General features: G+C 44.0%; 1 protein-coding gene across 10 annotated transcripts in view; it reads left to right on the top strand.

Annotated features, from left to right (window-relative positions):
* The window catches only part of LOC101932396 (mediator of RNA polymerase II transcription subunit 1-like), a 45,248-nt gene that overhangs the window by 6,961 nt on the left and 21,593 nt on the right, over positions 1 to 16,694 (top strand). For 4 of the 10 annotated variants that reach the window (XM_065583820.1, XM_065583816.1, XM_065583817.1 and 1 more), the window contains exons 1-4: positions 12,496 to 12,900; positions 14,700 to 14,803; positions 16,254 to 16,338; positions 16,636 to 16,690. In XM_065583820.1, the coding sequence (XP_065439892.1) occupies positions 12,789 to 12,900; positions 14,700 to 14,803; positions 16,254 to 16,338; positions 16,636 to 16,690 (356 nt within the window). In that variant the 5' untranslated portion in view covers positions 12,496 to 12,788. Of the gene's footprint in view, positions 1 to 8,158; positions 8,446 to 11,480; positions 12,462 to 12,493; positions 12,901 to 14,699; positions 14,804 to 16,253; positions 16,339 to 16,635; positions 16,691 to 16,694 lie in introns of those variants that run through there. The other 6 variants (XM_065583819.1, XM_065583818.1, XM_065583823.1 and 3 more) reach the window with 6 other exon arrangements.

Raw genomic sequence — 16,694 nt, 5'->3', positions numbered from 1 at the left:
TGGTGACATACATGAATGAGCCACTCTCATCAGAAAATGCAGTCTGTGCAGCTTTACCATGCAAGAAATGCCAATTTTCCCTGTAAGATTTCAATAAATCCATCAGGGTTGAATAGATTCCATTTATCTAGGGTGCAAAAATAGAAAGAGGACAGAGTCACTGAGTGCTTTTGAGAGCAACCTCCTATTTCAGCAGAAAATGTATATGCTGGGGATCTGCTGTATCTGTGGGTGGGCAGGCATTTCCACTGGAAGGTATTGCTGAACTGCAATCACTATGGGGGTGGTAGTATTTCCTATGCATGAATTGCTTTTCCTCTTTTAAGAATGGTGCACAATTATATTAAGTTTAACATGCCTTTTATATTTAAAGTAATAAGCGTGTAGGAGGAGGTTTGCTTGCAGATTAATTGACACCTTAAGCAACAGTATTGAAGGAAATAAACCACAAATCTCAAGGACTGTGTGTTCTGAAACAGTCTTACCCAATGAAAAATGTAAATGGCTAGAAAGTTTCAACTTCCTCTGTCCAATATTAGGCATGAATAATAATAAATCAAAATATTGCTTGTATAGGTATGAAAATTTTAATATTTGTTAACAGTGTAACAGTGAGAGAGGCAACATGGCCTAGTGGATAATGCACTACAGTGGAACTCAAGTGATCTCATTTCTGTTATCTGGCTCGGATGTGGGATCTTGACAAGTCACTTCGGCCCAGAACCTCACAGGTCTTTAGGTGGCTAACTCCTGTTGAAATCAATAGGAGTTAGGCACCTGAATACCTTAGAGGATCTTGGCCTTCACCTCTCTGGGCTTCTGTTTCCCTTAGCTCCCTTTCTCTGACTTATCTATTTAAAGTGTAAGCCCTTTAGGGCAGGGATGATCTCTTATGCTTTTGCACAGCACCAGGTACAATGGGATCAATCAGTTGGGGTGCTACTGATATGCAAACAAATAATAAAGATTAGATATGTTCAGGATGCAAAATTCAGGTCCAGATTGTGAACACCCCAAATCTATGTGGTATTACTGTAATAAATTGCAGGGTAATGAGATAAATTGCATTTATCACCTGTACTCTGCCCAATAATCTCTCTCTGCTGTATAACTTCTAGCATTCCAAAACTTCAATTACACTTGAAATTACACTTCAATTACACTTAAAAGCCATTTTTCTTGTCCCAAAATGTTTTCTTCTTTGAGTGTATAGAGAAGCTCAGAAGCCTGAGATGCAGTGTAAAATAATTAGTTGAGGAGTATTGGCAGGTTTAAAGTCAGATATTTCATGAATCATCAGGGCTAGGAGGAGTAGTTTCATCTCACTAGACTGCCAGGAATGCTCTACTTTCAATGGGATATAGCACTTGACAGACTGAGAAATCAGAACATAGAAATTGCAACATTATTATGACTATAAAAGCTATTTGAGAAAATGTTAGGAGTTTCTGGAAAGATATTAGTTAATAGTTACTTTGTAAGTTTATAGCACATAGGGATGATGTGACAGTGACGTATGGTATAAAGATTTTACTGGCACTGGTTTGGAGTGACCTATATTACTCACTCATGGCATCATCACGCCTGAATAATATGTCCATCCCAAAACTATACCAATAAAACTTTTATACGCATCACATACAGTTTCTCTTCTTCTCTGCATATAGAGAGAAAGAGAGAGAGGATCCTAGTCAAGTTCACCCAGAACATTTCAGTCTGAAGACTCTTTTCCAACCCACTATTGGCCCAACAGTAGCTTAAGTCCACAGGCTTAAAGTAGACCCTCTGTCCTTTCAGCTGTCCCTTTTCTACCATGATAATACCATAAAAATATGGTAAATAAAATAGATACATGTTTCTGCTCTTAAATGTGTATGTATTTTCTTGCTATTTCTTTTTTCATTCCTTTCTATAGCTGTATTTTCTCTTCTCTCTATTCCCCATTTTTTCCTCTTCTGCCTATTCATGTTTTCACTCTACCACTAATTATTTTACATCCTTTCCCCTTGTGTTAGTCCATTATTTTTCACCAGCGACTTACTTTTTTCTTCCTTCATGTCTTCCTCACCTTATCTCTATTCTAGTGTGGCCTAGTGGATTGAATACTGGATTTAATCTTAGAAAAGCTAGATTCAGGACCTACCTCTGGTGCAAGTCATTTTTCCCTCCTGTGCCTCAATTTTCTCATCTGTAAAATGGGGATAATGATACTGACCTCTTTGAAAGCTACAGATGAAAAGCACCATGTAAGAGCTATGTATTATTAATCTGTAAGTGTCTCGCCACCCTAGCTCCTTCCCTCTATCCCCCAAGTGATCTTTATCCCTCCTACCTATTGCCCTTCCTGAATTTCCATCTCAGCTGTCCCTTGATCTCCCATTTATTTTCTCTTCCAGATGTAACATTTTCAATTTGGACCTAAAATAAATCCTTGTAATTTTAATTCTGCTCAGTTCTGCACGAATACCTTAATCTGAGCCTGATTGCATGCCCATTGCATTCAACTGGAGGTAATCCATGGACTTCAGTGGGTGTTGGATCAGGCCATTTATGAGTAGTTCCACTGATTTCAACCGAATAAGGTATTACTCAACATGAATAAAAGTGGTAGAATATGGCCCTTAATTATTAAAATTCTGTAGTAAAGGTTAGAAGGACTGGAGATGGGGGGGATGAGCCAGAAAATAGTTCCTGTACCCAGGGACGGCTCTAGCCACCAGCGTCCCAAGCACGTGCTTGGGCGGCACTTTTCAAGGGGCGGCATTCTGGCCCTTTGGGGCGGCACAGCACTCCGGCTCTTTTTTTTTTTTTTTTTGCTTGGGAGGCAAAAAACCTGGAGCCAGCCCTGCCTGTACCAGTAATCAGTCATTCCTGTGGCCCCTAAAACCTTGTCAAATAAAACTGTATGTGTGTGTATATATATATATATATATATATATATATATATATATATATATATATATATTATGAAGCCTGGCCATGTTCATTCATGAGGTTATTCACACCAGGGTCTGGAGAGGAATTATGGCTGTTCCCCTTCAACATGGAAAAGGCGATCCAAGCAATGAATACTCGGGGACAGCAATGCTGCCATCATGCAGGAATGTTTGACACTTCCCAGTTATTGCCAGATTGAAAAATATGTCTATTAGATAAACTAGGGTAATTTCATTTTTACATTCATGATCATTTGCCACAAAACTATTTTTGTCCCATGTCTGTCTATAAAGCCTTAGCCTTCCAATAGATGGGATTGTGTGATAATGAATCATAGAATATCAGGGTTGGAAGGGACCTCAGGAGGTCATCTAGTCCAACCCCCTGCTCAAAGCAGGACCAATTCCCAACTAAATCATCCCAGCCAGGGCTTTGTCAAGCCGGGCCTTAAAAACCTCCAAGGAAGGAGATTCCACCACCTCCCTAGGTAACACATTCCAGTGCTTCACCACCCTCCAAGTGAAATAGTGTTTCCTAATATCCAACCTAGACCTCCCCCACTGCAACTTGAGACCATTGCTCCTTGTTCTGTCATCTGCCACCACTGAGAACAGCCGAGCTCCATCCTCTTTGGAACACCCCTTCAGGTAGTTGAAAGCAGCTATCAAATCCCCCCTCATTCTTCTCTTCTGGAGACTAAACAATCCCAGTTCCCTCAGCCTCTCCTCATAAGTCATGTGCTCCAGACCCCTAATCATTTTTGTTGCCCTCTGCTGGACTCTTTCCAATTTTTCCACATCCTTCTTGTAGTGTGGGCCCAAAACTGGACACAGTACTCCAGATGAAGCCTCACCAATGTTGAATAAAGGGGAACGATCACGTTCCTCGATCTGCTGGCAATGCCCCTACTTATACAGCCCAAAATGCCGTTAGCCTTCTTGGCAACAAGAGCACACTGTTGACTCATATCCAGCTTCTCGTCCACTGTGACTCCTAGGTCCTTTTCTGCAGAACTGCTACCTAGCCATTCGGTCCCTAGTCTGTAGCAGTGCATAGGGTTCTTCCGTCCTAAGTGCAGGACTCTGCTCTTGTCCTTGTTGAACCTCATCAGGTTTTTTTTGGCCCAATCCTCTAATTTGTCTAGGTCCCTCTGTATCCAATCCCTACCCTCCAGTGTATCTACCACGCCTCCCAGTTTAGTGTCATCTGCAAACTTGCTGAGAGTGCAGTCCACACCATCCTCCAGGTCATTAATAAAGATATTAAACAAAACCGGCCCCAGGACCGACCTTTGAGGCACTCCGCTTGAAACCGACTGCCAACTAGATATGGAGCCATTGATCACTACCCGTTGAGCCCGACGATCTAGCCAGCTTTCTATCCACCTTACACTAGGTTGCCTCCCTCATTCAGTAAGGGGCCCACACTTTCCTTTCTTCTTGTTGCTAACATACCTGAAGAAACCCTTCTTGTTACTCTTAACATCTCTTGCTAGCTGCAACTCCAAGTGTGATTTGGCCTTCCTGATTTCACTCCTGCATGCCTGAGCAATATTTTTATACTCCTCCCTGGTTATTTGTCCAATCTTCCACTTCTTGTAAGCTTCTTTTTTGCGTTTAAGATCAGCAAGGATTTCACTGTTTAGCCAAGCTGGTCGCCTGCCATATTTACTATTCTTTCTACACATTGGGATGGTTTGTTCCTGCAACCGCAATAAGGATTCTTTAAAATACAGCCAGCTCTCCTAGACCCCTTTGCCCTTCATGTTATTCTCCCAGGGGATCCTGCACATTTGTTCCCTGAGGGAGTCAAAGTCTGCTTTTCTGAAGTCCAGGGTCCGTATTCTGCTGCTCTCCTTTTTTCCTTGTGTCAGGATCCTGAACTCGACCATCTCATGGTCACTGCCTCCCAGGTTCCCATCCACTTTTGCTTCCCTTACTAATTTTTCCCTGTTTGTGAGCAGCAGGTCAAGAAAAGCTCTGCCTCTAGTTGGTTCCTCCAGCACTTGCACCAGGAAATTGTCCCCTACACTTTCCAAAAACTTCCTGGATTCTCTGTGCACCGCTGTATTGCTCTCCCAGCAGATATCAGGGTGATTAAAGTCTCCCACGAGAACCAGGGCCTGCGATCTAGCAACTTCTGCTAGTTGCTGGAAGAAAGCCTCATCCACCTCATCCCCCTGGTCTGGTGGTCTATAGCAGACTCTGACCACGACATCACCCTTGCTGCTCACACTTCTCAACTTTTATCCAGAGACTCTCAGGTTTTTCTGCAGTTTCATACCGGAGCTCTGAGCAGTCATACTCCTCTCTTACATACAACGCAACTCCCCCACCTTTTCTGCCCTGCCTGTCCTTCCTGAACAGTTTATATCCATCCATGATAGTACTCCAGTCATGTGAGTTATCCCACCAAGTCTCTGTTATTCCAATCACATCATAGTTCCCTGACTGTGCCAGAACTTCCAGTTCTCCCTGCTTGTTTCTCAGGCTTCTTGCATTTGTGTATAGGCACTTAAGATAACTCATCGATCGTCCCTCTTTCTCAGTATGAGACAGGAGTCCTCCCCTCTTGCGCTCTCCTGCTCGTGCTTCCTCCCAGGATCCCATTTCCCCACTTGGTCTCCTTCCCCCGGTGAACCTAGTTTAAAGCCCTCCTCACTAGGTTAGCCAGCCTGCTTGCGAAGATGCCCTTCCCTCTCTTCATTAGGTGGAGCCCGTCTCTGCCTTGCACTCCTTCTTGGAACACCATCCCATGGTCGAAGAATCCAAAGCTTTCTCTCCGACACCACCTGCATAGCCATTCGTTGACTTCCATGATTCGACGGTCTCTACCCAGGCCTTTTCCTTGCACAGGGAGGATGGACAAGAACACCACTTGCGCCTCAAACTCCTTTATCCTTCTTCCCAGAGCCACGTAGTCTACAGTGATCCGCTCAAGGTCATTCTTGGCAGTATCATTGGTGCTCACGTGGAGAAGCAGGAAGGGGTAGCGATCCGAGGGCTTGATGAGTCTCGGCAGTCTCTCTGTCACATCGTGTATCCTAGCTCCTGGCAAGCAGCAGACCTCTTGGTTTTCCCGGTTGGGGCGGCAGATAGATGACTCAGTCCCCCTGAGGAGGGAGTCCCCGACCACCACCACCCTCCTCCTCCTCTTGGGAGTGGTGGTTGTGGAACCCCCATCTCTAGGACAGTGCATCTTTTGCCTTCCAATCGATGGAGTCTCCTTCTGCTCCCTTCCCTCAGATATCAGGGGGTAGCCATGTTAGTCTGTATCTACAAAAACAACAAGGAGTCTGGTGGCACCTTAAAGACTAACAGATTTATTTGGGCATAAGCTTTCGTGGGTAAAAACCTCACTTCTTCGGATGCATAGAGTGAAAGTTACAGATACAGGCATTATATACTGACACATGGAGAGCAGCGAGTTACTTCGCAAGTGGAGAACCAGTGTTGACAGGGCCAATTCAATCAGGGTGGATGTAGTCCACTCCCAATAATAGATGAGAAGGTGTCAATTCCAGGAGAGGAAAAGCTGCTTCTGTAATGAGCCAGCCACTCCCAGTCCCTATTCAGGCCCAGATTAATGGTGTTAAATTTGCAAATGAATTTTAGTTCTGCTGTTTCTCTTTGAAGTCTGTTTCTGAAATTTTTTTGTTCAATGATAGTGACTTTTAAATCTGTAATAGAATGACCAGGAAGATTGAAGTGTTCACTTACTGGCTTATATATGTTACCATTCCTGATGTCCGATTTGTGTCCATTTATTCTTTTGCGGCGGGACTGTCCGGTTTGGCCAATGTACATGGCAGAGGGGCATTGCTGGCACATGATGGCATATATAACATTAGTGGATGTGCAGGTGAATGAGCCCTTGATGGTGTTGCTGATGTGGTTGGGTCCTCTGATGGTGTCGCCAGAGTAGATATGGGGACAGAGTAGGCAACGAGGTTTGCTACAGGGATTGGTTCCTGGGTTGGTGTTTCTGTGGTGTGGTGTGTAGTTGCTGGTGAGTATTTGCTTCAGGTTGGGGGGTTTTCTGTAAGCAAGGACTGGCCTGCCTCCCAAGGTCTGTGAGAGTGAGGGATCATTTTCCAGGATAAGTTGTAGATCGTGGATAATGCGCTGGAGAGGTTTTAGCTGGGGGCTGTATGTGATGGCCAGTGGTGTTCTGTTATTGTCCTTTTTGGGCCTGTCCTGTAGTAGGTGATTTCTGGGTATCCGTCTTGCTCTGTCAATCTGTTTCCTCACTTCCCCAGGTGGGTATTGTAGTTTTACGAATGCTTGATAAAGATCTTGTAGGTGTTTGTCTCTGTCTGAGGGGATGGAGCAAATTCGATTGTATCTTAGGGCTTGGCTGTAGACAATGGATCGTGTGATGTGTCTTGGATGGAAGCTGGAAGCATGTAGGTACGTATAGCAGTCAGTAGGTTTCCGGTATAGGGTGGTGTTTATGTGACCATCACTTATTTGCACTGTAGTGTCCAGGAAGTGGATCTCTTGTGTGGACTGGTCCAGGATGAGGTTGATGGTGGGGTGGAAATTGTTGAAGTCCAGGTGGAATTCTTCAAGGGCCTCCTTTCCATGGGTCCATATGATGAAGATGTCATCAATGTAGCGCAAGTAGAGGAGGGGCACTAGGGGACGAGCGCTGAGGAAGCGTTGTTCTAAGTCAGCCATAAACATGTTGGCATACTGTGGGGCCATGCGGGTACCCATAGCAGTGCCACTGACTTGTGTCATCTAGTCCACTCTCTGCATTAGTACCTGTAGAGAGAACATGGAAACGATTGCTCACCTGTATCTCCATTGCTGGTACATGGACACTCCTCTTTCTCCTTCTGGAGGTCACATGCTGCCAAACTTCTTCACCATCCTTCTGTCCCTGCTGCGCCTGCTCTGAATCTTCAGAACGTTGTGGCTGTAGAAGCATCTCCTGACGCCTGCCCAGGAAATCTTCATTTTCTTTATGCAACGCAGAGTCGATACTTGTTTCTCCAGACCTTGAACCTTCTCTTCCAATATGGAGACCAGCTTGCACTTTGTACAGACAAAGTTGCTTCTGTCCTGTAGAAGAAAGACAAACATGGCACAACCTATGCAGGTTACAACAGCTGATTGCTCACCTTCCGTATCATCTTCCTCTTAAGAGCTTCCTCAGCTGTTGCAGTAACTACTCAGAGAAACCCGCAGATGAAAGCCTCAGTGAGCTCTCCCCAGGCAAACTCCCTCTATTAGCCTCTGCTGTTCGCCACTCAGCTGGCTCACTGCTGACTGCCCTTATATACCAGTCAGGCCCACTCAAGGCCCACCTGGAACAAAGCACTCCCAATTCACACTTTTCAAGCAAGCAATCAAGCACACGGTCAAACTGACAAACTGTCCCAGCAACAGACACTCAGATACTCACCAACACAGCACCCCAATGCAGCACTTAGCGTACCTCCTCTCGGACAGATCCCAGGCAAACTCCCTCTGTTAGCCTCTGCTGTTCGCCGCTCGATGATAGGTGAGAGAAAAGCAGCCAAAGCTTAGCAGAGTTAAGTGGCTCACACTGTAGACTTAGAGTGCTAAGAGGCTGATTCTATAAGTTATGAAGTGAAATTGAATCAGCCTATATAGTTCTAGTGAAGCGAAATACAGGCACTGAGATTTTGATACTGGGGAAAAAAATCCTTTCTCATGTACAAAATACTATACTGTAATTGTAAATATGAGGTAGTGAGTAAATGAAGTATTAAAAGCTACAGTGTAATGTTCATGGCCTTTAGCCATAAAGGTCTAGGAAGCAGGGGTGAGTTTAGCTAGTGCTAAAATGGAAGACTGGCCAGGCTATGTTAGGAAATGCTGTTGGTTGTTCAGTAGTTTTGGTGGCTATTGACCAGTGCTCCAGCAAGATGCTAGAGGGCATTATTCTGTCTTTTGAATGAGATTTAAAACTAGGTTCTAACCATTTCAGATTATTTTATATTCCATTAAACTTTTTGAAAGAACAGGGTGTTAACCTTTATGTCCTGGCCAAATATCAGTTCAGGCAATCATATTTTGCATAGCTAAATATCTTCTGCAGTTTCAAATGTACACTGTGACTTTTACCTGCTGTCCTAAATTATTTGTGTTAAGTTACTGTGAGCTGTTACGTAGCTGTTGTATTCCAATCCACCACTATCCAACTGAGGACTTACATATAGAAAGGGCTTTTTTCCTCTCTTGGGAAAAGAACTGAGAAAGTATTTGAACAAGTCTGATAAGAAATGTATTACTGATTTATTGTTTACGTGTAAGATTCATATGCAAAGTTTCTATATTGGGCATATTATTAATAGAAAAACAAACAATCCACTACATTACATTAAAAAAAATCAAAATCTCCAAACCTTTTCCAAATTGCTCTTATTAAAAATGTTGTTGAGTGTGAACAAGGGGCCAAATTTTGTCCCTATTGCATGATCATAAATCTGGAGTAACTTCACTGAAGCCAGTAGTTATTTTGGATTCATGCTGGTGTATTGATTGAGAATGTGTATTGATCCTTTTGCAGAAAACAAGAACAAGGGAACATTCAATGAAATGGGAAAACTACAGTAATACATTCAAACCTGATAAAAGAAAGTACTTTTTCATTGGATGCACAATTATCCTGTGAAACTCATTGTCCCAAGAGATCATCGAGGCCAGGAACTTAGCAGGATTTGGAAAAGTATAACAAGACTAACCAGAGTAATAACCTTACCTCTCTCATATTCTGGGACCAACATGGCTACAACAACACAGCAAACAGAGTAATAATAGTAATTACTAATTTATAAAAGAGCTCTGGAAGAGATATAAACCCACAAGCTTTGGGGCATAAACCAACCTCTAACTATTCAGATTTAGGAGGACACTTTCCCTGAGGGGACATTATTCCACAATTACTCACTGCAAGGTTTCTTCATCAGAAGCTGCTGGTACCTACCACAGTCACAGACAGGCTAGACTAGATGAGGGCCTACTGCTCTGATCTGGTATGGCGATTCCAATCATCTCATGTATTGAGAATAGAGTTTGGCCTGCTGCCTTTAATTTTTTTAATGACACAGCTTAATCATTTCATTTTTTGTAATTCTATAACTGGCTTCTTTTTAATTATTTAACATTTCTAACTCTGCTCTCGCGTATGATAACTTGATACAATAGTTCTGTACACGTCTGAACAATAGCTTTATGTGAGGAGCTTTCAATCAATATATAAGCTCCCCTTACTTGTGTATAATGATAGCGCACATTATTATTTTTATGTAGCCAAGCAGAGAAGCACTGTTCCGAGACAAGCAGCATCCCTACAAAGGGTTGGCAACAAAACATCCATATTCAGGCAGCACAAAATATAATATCTAAATAAAGTGATGAAAATTCAAGCCCAGTAGAAAAGATTCTTTTATCCTCTTTTACAAAAATGTCTAAAGTGAATTTTAAGCTTATGAACAGTGCTAGATTGAGAGCACTGGAGGCTTAAATCCTCTATTCTCAGAGCAGCTGCTACCAGAGAAGGCAAGCAGCACAAGACTTCTCACTATATTTTGAAGGCATTCTCTTTTGTAGGGTGAGAGGGCAATTCATTCTGCATGCTCATTCAAGGCCTGATCAAATCCCATCAAAGTCAATGGAAAAACTCTTTAACTTCAGTGGGCTTTGGATCAGGCCCAGGAGCCTTGGCCTCTCTGATGAAAATGATCACTGAAGTACTCAGTACTGCCAATTGTTATGGTGTATTATGTGATGTACATTTATGTTCAGTAGAATTAGACTGAGATTTCAACTCATTTCACTCAGGCCATCAAACAGATCTTGACTAGTAGGAAGCCTGTTTTTCAGTAAGAAATTCAAACAAATCTGAGCCAAAGAATGATTCTCTGGAATTGCTGAAAAAAAAAATTGGCCTAAATTTTCAAACAGATGCCCTATTTTTCACAGGTAAAGCTGGCAATTATATTGGAAGTCACTTCAAAAAATTTCAAACTGTAGCTCTTCAGAGGCTGAGACTAAAGTATACCTAATAAGAGTACAGAAACAATTGAGCAGCTGGGCATTCACTTAATTACATCTTCAGCATAAATGAGCACCTCATTTTGCAAAAACAGGAGTACTTGTGGCATCTTAGAGACTAACAAATTTATTAGAGCATAAGCTTTCGTGGACTACAGCCCAGTAGTCAACGAAAGCTTATGCTCTAATAAATTTGTTAGTCTCTAAGGTGCCACAAGTACTCCTATTGTTTTTGGGGATACAGACTAACACGGCTGCTACTCTGAAACCTGTCATTTTGCAAACTGTGACTTAAGCATGTAACTTCACCCTACTGCATGCTTAAAATACATTTGTTTGTATTCTGTGATTCTGGCACACGTCCCGGTATTTGTGGGATAAGGCCTTGATTGTCAAAGGTTTGTCCCACTTCTCACAAGACTATTAGGCCCTGATCATAGGCATAGTTTGACTTCTATATTTGGGAGGGGAGAGGGGGGAGTTCCAGTCAGGCCAAAGGAGCCACATGTGGGTGGGGACAAATTCCAAGCCTCCCCGATGCTTGCAGTTTTGGGGGAGGAATACCCCCCCTGCCACCTCCAAACTAGGCCCATGGCCCTGATCCTGCAAACTCTTACTGCGTAACTTGGAGTTATCCTACTGAAGTCAATGGAACTGTTCACATCCTACTCAGGCACTTAAGTGTTTGCAGGACCAGTACCTTTATATGTTATGAGTCTGACTTCACAGTATGAGTGGTGATAATGGTGTGAAGGCATTGTTTAAAACAAACAAAAGAACAAAGGCAAATAGTACCATACATCTAAACAGTACCATATGATGTAGACAAGACACCTTCAGGCAGTACTGCATTCCTTCCAGTGTTGGGCTGCCCTTCAGAGCAAAGACTCCATAACTCCTTCGTTTGGGGACGAAGTTTAAGGACAGTGCTTGAGATTAAGCCTGGTGTTGGGGGACCACAGCCCATTCCTTGTGCTCTATGTGGGAGTGGTGTGGGTCGTTGAGGCCCACAGAGGAAGTATGAAGAGAAATAGTGGAAGCTGGCCTGGGGAACAGCCACTGGGCCCCAAATCCAATGGCAGTTGGACACCATGCAAATGGCATGGAGGGTTACATCCTTTACTCCAGCTCCTAGACTGGAAGGGCAGCTCTGGTGTGGGAGCCTAACTGCTTTTTTATGAATTCCTCCCCCCTGTGTTTATATATTCTCCCTCCTGGGGCACAAAAGGATGGGAGACAGTACTTTCCCTGGGGAATTGAAATTAGAGGGGATATTCAAATTTACAGGGAGGGGTTGGAAAATGACTAAACTGGGAAGGAGTGTAGGGCAATCCCTGATTGGGAGGGAGATGGGGTGTTGCAATCTCTGTTATCTCGGGGATGGAACAAAATATGAAGGATGAGCTTTTGCTTTGTGTCTCCTCTCCTGAGGCTGGGCTAAGGGGCGGGCATTTTGCTGTCATGAGGTTCCGTTTCCCCCTTCTGAGGATGGAGTAGGTAAGTGGGAGGAGATCTGCAGTGTGTTAGGCTCTCTCTCGGGAAGGGGCGGGGATAGGGTTTTACTGTGTATGAATGAGACATTTAAAATCTCCCTCGGTCACCGTGTCTGCCTTACTGGAGAGAGCAGCAGCCCCCGGCTTGGGGGAAAGTTCCTGCTCAGGCTGAGGGCTGCGCTGGGTGTGGGGGAGACTCACGGGCTCTTCACGTGCCCTCTGTGGCTCCGGCTCATTAGGAAGCATTTCCAGTGACTGGGCCACAGCTGCTGCAAGTATCCGGGGGGCAGCGGCTGAGGAGTAAGGACCCAGCCCAGCAAACAGCCTGGAGATGCAGAGGATGCAGCTTCTCCCCAGTCCCAAGGAGAGGAGCGAGCAGGTGTCTCTCTGCTCCTGGCCCCAGCCAGGTTCCTGCGGCAGTGAGGCAGGGTCCCAGGATGCTGGTAAATGGGGGCGTGCTGGCCCTGGTCGCTCCTGAGGCTGGGGGGTTTACACGCTCAGCGGAGCTGAGTAGGCAGGGAAGATGTGGTTGCTCTGTTTACCCGCAAACCGCTCCCACATGTTCAGTACTTGGGATCTGAGCTCCTGCTTGCCCCTAGCCTCTCAAGCTGCCGGTGGGTCCCCCAACAACCCCCCTCCAGTGCGAGCCGCTTGTGTTCTGAGGGTGCATTGCACACCCTGCCCCAAATCCCTCCCACGTGCGTAGTGTGCTTGCACTGAATGCAGTGGGGGCAGGCAGCTGTGCGCAGCGGCATCGTGCACAACGAGGAAAGCTGTGTGTAAAAAGTCCCTCTTTCCCTCTAATGTGTCCCCTCTATTATCCCCACCTGCGAGCTGGGGGAGGGAGAGGAATTTCCTCCCTTCTGATATTATTCCAGAAAGTTTGCAATGTGGTTATGAGATCAATCAATTAGGATGATCGGAAGATACTCCCCTCTCCAACTGTTGGGAGTGACTTTTACTCTTGGGGGAGGAAGGACATTCTTTTTGTGGTTGGATTGCTCCTGGTTGCACCAAGTGACATTTATTGTCAGGATAGCTCCTGGACCTTCCTGCCTGGGCTCTGTTTCCCACCACTGATCCCCATCCAGTGCCAGAGAGGTGGAGCCAGGTTGAATGCTTCCTATACTCATTCCATAATATACAGGTGGACCTAATTAATGTTTAAGTGATCAGAGTGTGGGGTCAGGTATCAGCTCTCAGTTGGGGCAGCTTCTGTTGCCCTGCTTCTCCCCTGGTCAGACCCCTCCTGTTGTCTCCCTGGCTGTTGTTTGCAGGGCCCTGGTGGCCTGCTCTCCAGAGAGGAGTGACCCACCCCACCATTGCTACCATCCTTGGGTCTCCTGGCTAGTTGGTTGGCTGGCTGCAGCTGCTTCTGAGGCTGCTGCTGGTGTCCTGGAAGAAGAAGGGGAGCTGTGTGTGGAGCTGCTGCAGGACATTGTGGAGGGGGGTACTATTACTGGACTGAGTGATTGTATCTTCTCTGCTCCTGTGGTGGTGACTGCTGTTTTGTTGTGGAGAGTGGGGGGAGAGACTGAGGGTGCCAAGTCTACCCTGGCACCCCGGCCTGACTTCATAGAGGACCCCTTTCCTATACCCATCCCTTGATCCCCATGCCTGGTCAAGAGGTGCAGCATTGTGGTGGCTTAGCTGCTGGGGCCCTGATCTCAGTCTGGTTCCTGATCCTGTTCCTGTTGTAGTTCCCATCCCTTCCTCTTCCCATGTCACTGCCGGCCCTGGGGTTGTCTTTTTTCCTTATCCATTGACTGCCCCCGAGAGGTGGTTTTTGTTTTCCCTTCTCCCTCTCTGTCAGGGACTGCCTTTCTCCCTCTGCTGCTGCCCCTTGTGCCAGGGATCAAGACAGGGTCTGCCCCATTTGCCCATCTCTGTAGGCTAATTAAGCCTTAAGTCTTCAATGAGCTCCATGTTGGCATGAGGTTCTGTCCACATGGAAGTGAAGTCTACATTTCCCTGCACAAACCCCTGAAAGATGTAGAAAAACAAAACTAACACTCAGAAATGCACCCTGAGAAATTTCAACATTGCCTATTATGATTAAATTATTGTATACAAAATTCAAATCCATCTTTCCTTTGTTTCCTTTCTTGAAGTGCAACATCTATGAACTTATCTATACAGTTTAAGTAGAATGAGTATAATGAACAAACCATTTTCTTTTTACTGATAAAGTAACCTGTAAAATACAGTATTGCATGTTAGAAAATTTCAAAATATTTTCCAGATCCTGTGAAACTTATTTCAATAAATGCTTTAATGGACAAGCTGCATCTAAAATATGCACAAAAACCATGGATTGAAACTCTGAAACTTGTACGTCTTTGCATGGTAAGAAATATCAGCAAGTTTGTTGGCAGCTGGATAAGATGAGGGTGTTTGACCAAAGGGCAAACAACAGAAATGTTTCTAACTAATCTGAAATTTTTCTGGGACTTTTTTTTTTTTCTTTCAAGGTGAAGCTTTTTCATGGAGCTTTCTTACACCTATGAAAGCCTGACTTCTGTTTATCTTACAATTGACATGGATACTTTAAAACAGTGCAGGGAGTTGCTTTCCATTAACTCTTTTGGGCCAAATGCAGGCCTTGTTTGATAATCTTAGCAACTTTCATAATACTTCTTAGTGGCTTGAGGTCTTCACTCAGTTTTTGACTTCAGTGGGAGTTGACCTCAGTAAAGAATGAGCGAGCCCTAAGGTTGTGACCCCACAAATACTTAGACACATCCTTAACTCTACGCAATGTGAATAGTTCCAGTTAAGCATGTGCATAAATCATTGCTGGCTTAGGACCTACATAAGGAGCTCAGAATTGGCCATTCGTGGGGGACTGCGGGTCAGTTGGGAGGCTCCTACATAGATTATCTTTTATAATTTTAACTTTTAAGGTACTAGTTGTTTTGGTTCTCCATGTTGGTTACTGTATTTAAGTGTCTCCTTGTATAAACAATGGTGGCTCCAGCACAGTCATGAATGCTGCCTAGAAAGAGCAAATCACATTTGTGTCCATGTCCTCCTTCGATGCTCTTTATTATTTAACTAAAATATCCACTTAACAAAAATGAGAACATAATTTTGCTGATTGATTTTGGAGGTCTTTAGGCAGTGCCTGCCAGCAAGGAGGCTTGGAGATCCTAATTTCTAATTAACGTCACATTTTCAAATAGAACTTGGCCCCTGATCCTGTAAATGCTTACACAAATGAGTCCTTATTTAGTGCTCATTCATTTTTTACTCAGACACACTCTTGCTGATGCCAAGAACTCAATAAAGACTTCTGGATTGGCTCCTAGGAAGTAGTTCAGATTATCAAACAAGGCCTGCATTTGGCCTAAAGAGTTTATGGATAGCAGTCCCTGTGCTATTTTAAGTACTTGGACTATAAGCTCTTTGTTCTCTGTACAGCACCTAGTACAGTAGGGTCCTGCTCCACAACTTGGGCTCGTAGGTGCTATGGTAAAAAAAAATAATTAAAAAAGGCTTTATGTCAATTGCTACAGTGTGAGAGTGTCAGTCCATTTAGTTCAATGGGATTATTCTAGAGCCGGGTATTATTATTACTTCTATGCATAAAGTTACTCGTGTGTAAGAGTTTGCAGAATCAGAGCTGTGGTGAACTGCTTTCACCTCCATGTGAAATTACAGAATTCTTTTTGGAGTGAAATAGCTGCTGCTTTTATTTTGGATTGGGTTTGAATCTTTCTAATTCATACACAGAATCCAGTTTCTTTTTGACTGGTGATGTTTGAAATTATCTTTTTTTCCTCCCCTATTGTGCTAGGATAAACCACCTCGAGGTTCCATTAGTGTTACCCCACATCATCCTTTACTCTCTTGCTTGGAGAAGATACAGAGGACTTTAAATGGTAACAAGATGCAAGAAAATTCATAATCCATTGTTGAACATTCCATGAAATAGCTGTATCAGGGTGGAGGGAAGGTAGGAGGAGAGAGGAGTAGTGGTTGATTAGGCATGACCTCGATATGAATAGATGCTTCCAATCAGGATTACGATTCTATTGTGCTAAGAACTGTATAAACACAGAGGGTAGACATTCTCTCTTGTATTATCTATACTAGTTAAATCATACTTTCTGAAACGAAATAATTGCCATTTTTTTTCTAGTACATTGAAATCTGATTAAATAATTTCCCCTTTTCAGCTAAATCTCTGTCTACTGTGATGAGCAGATTGGAATTTTTATCCAAACAAAGGGGGTAA

This window comes from Chrysemys picta, chromosome 2, assembly GCF_011386835.1.
Source record: "Chrysemys picta bellii isolate R12L10 chromosome 2, ASM1138683v2, whole genome shotgun sequence".
NCBI lineage: Eukaryota > Metazoa > Chordata > Testudines > Emydidae > Chrysemys > Chrysemys picta.
This window is presented reverse-complemented; position numbering and strand designations above follow the sequence as displayed.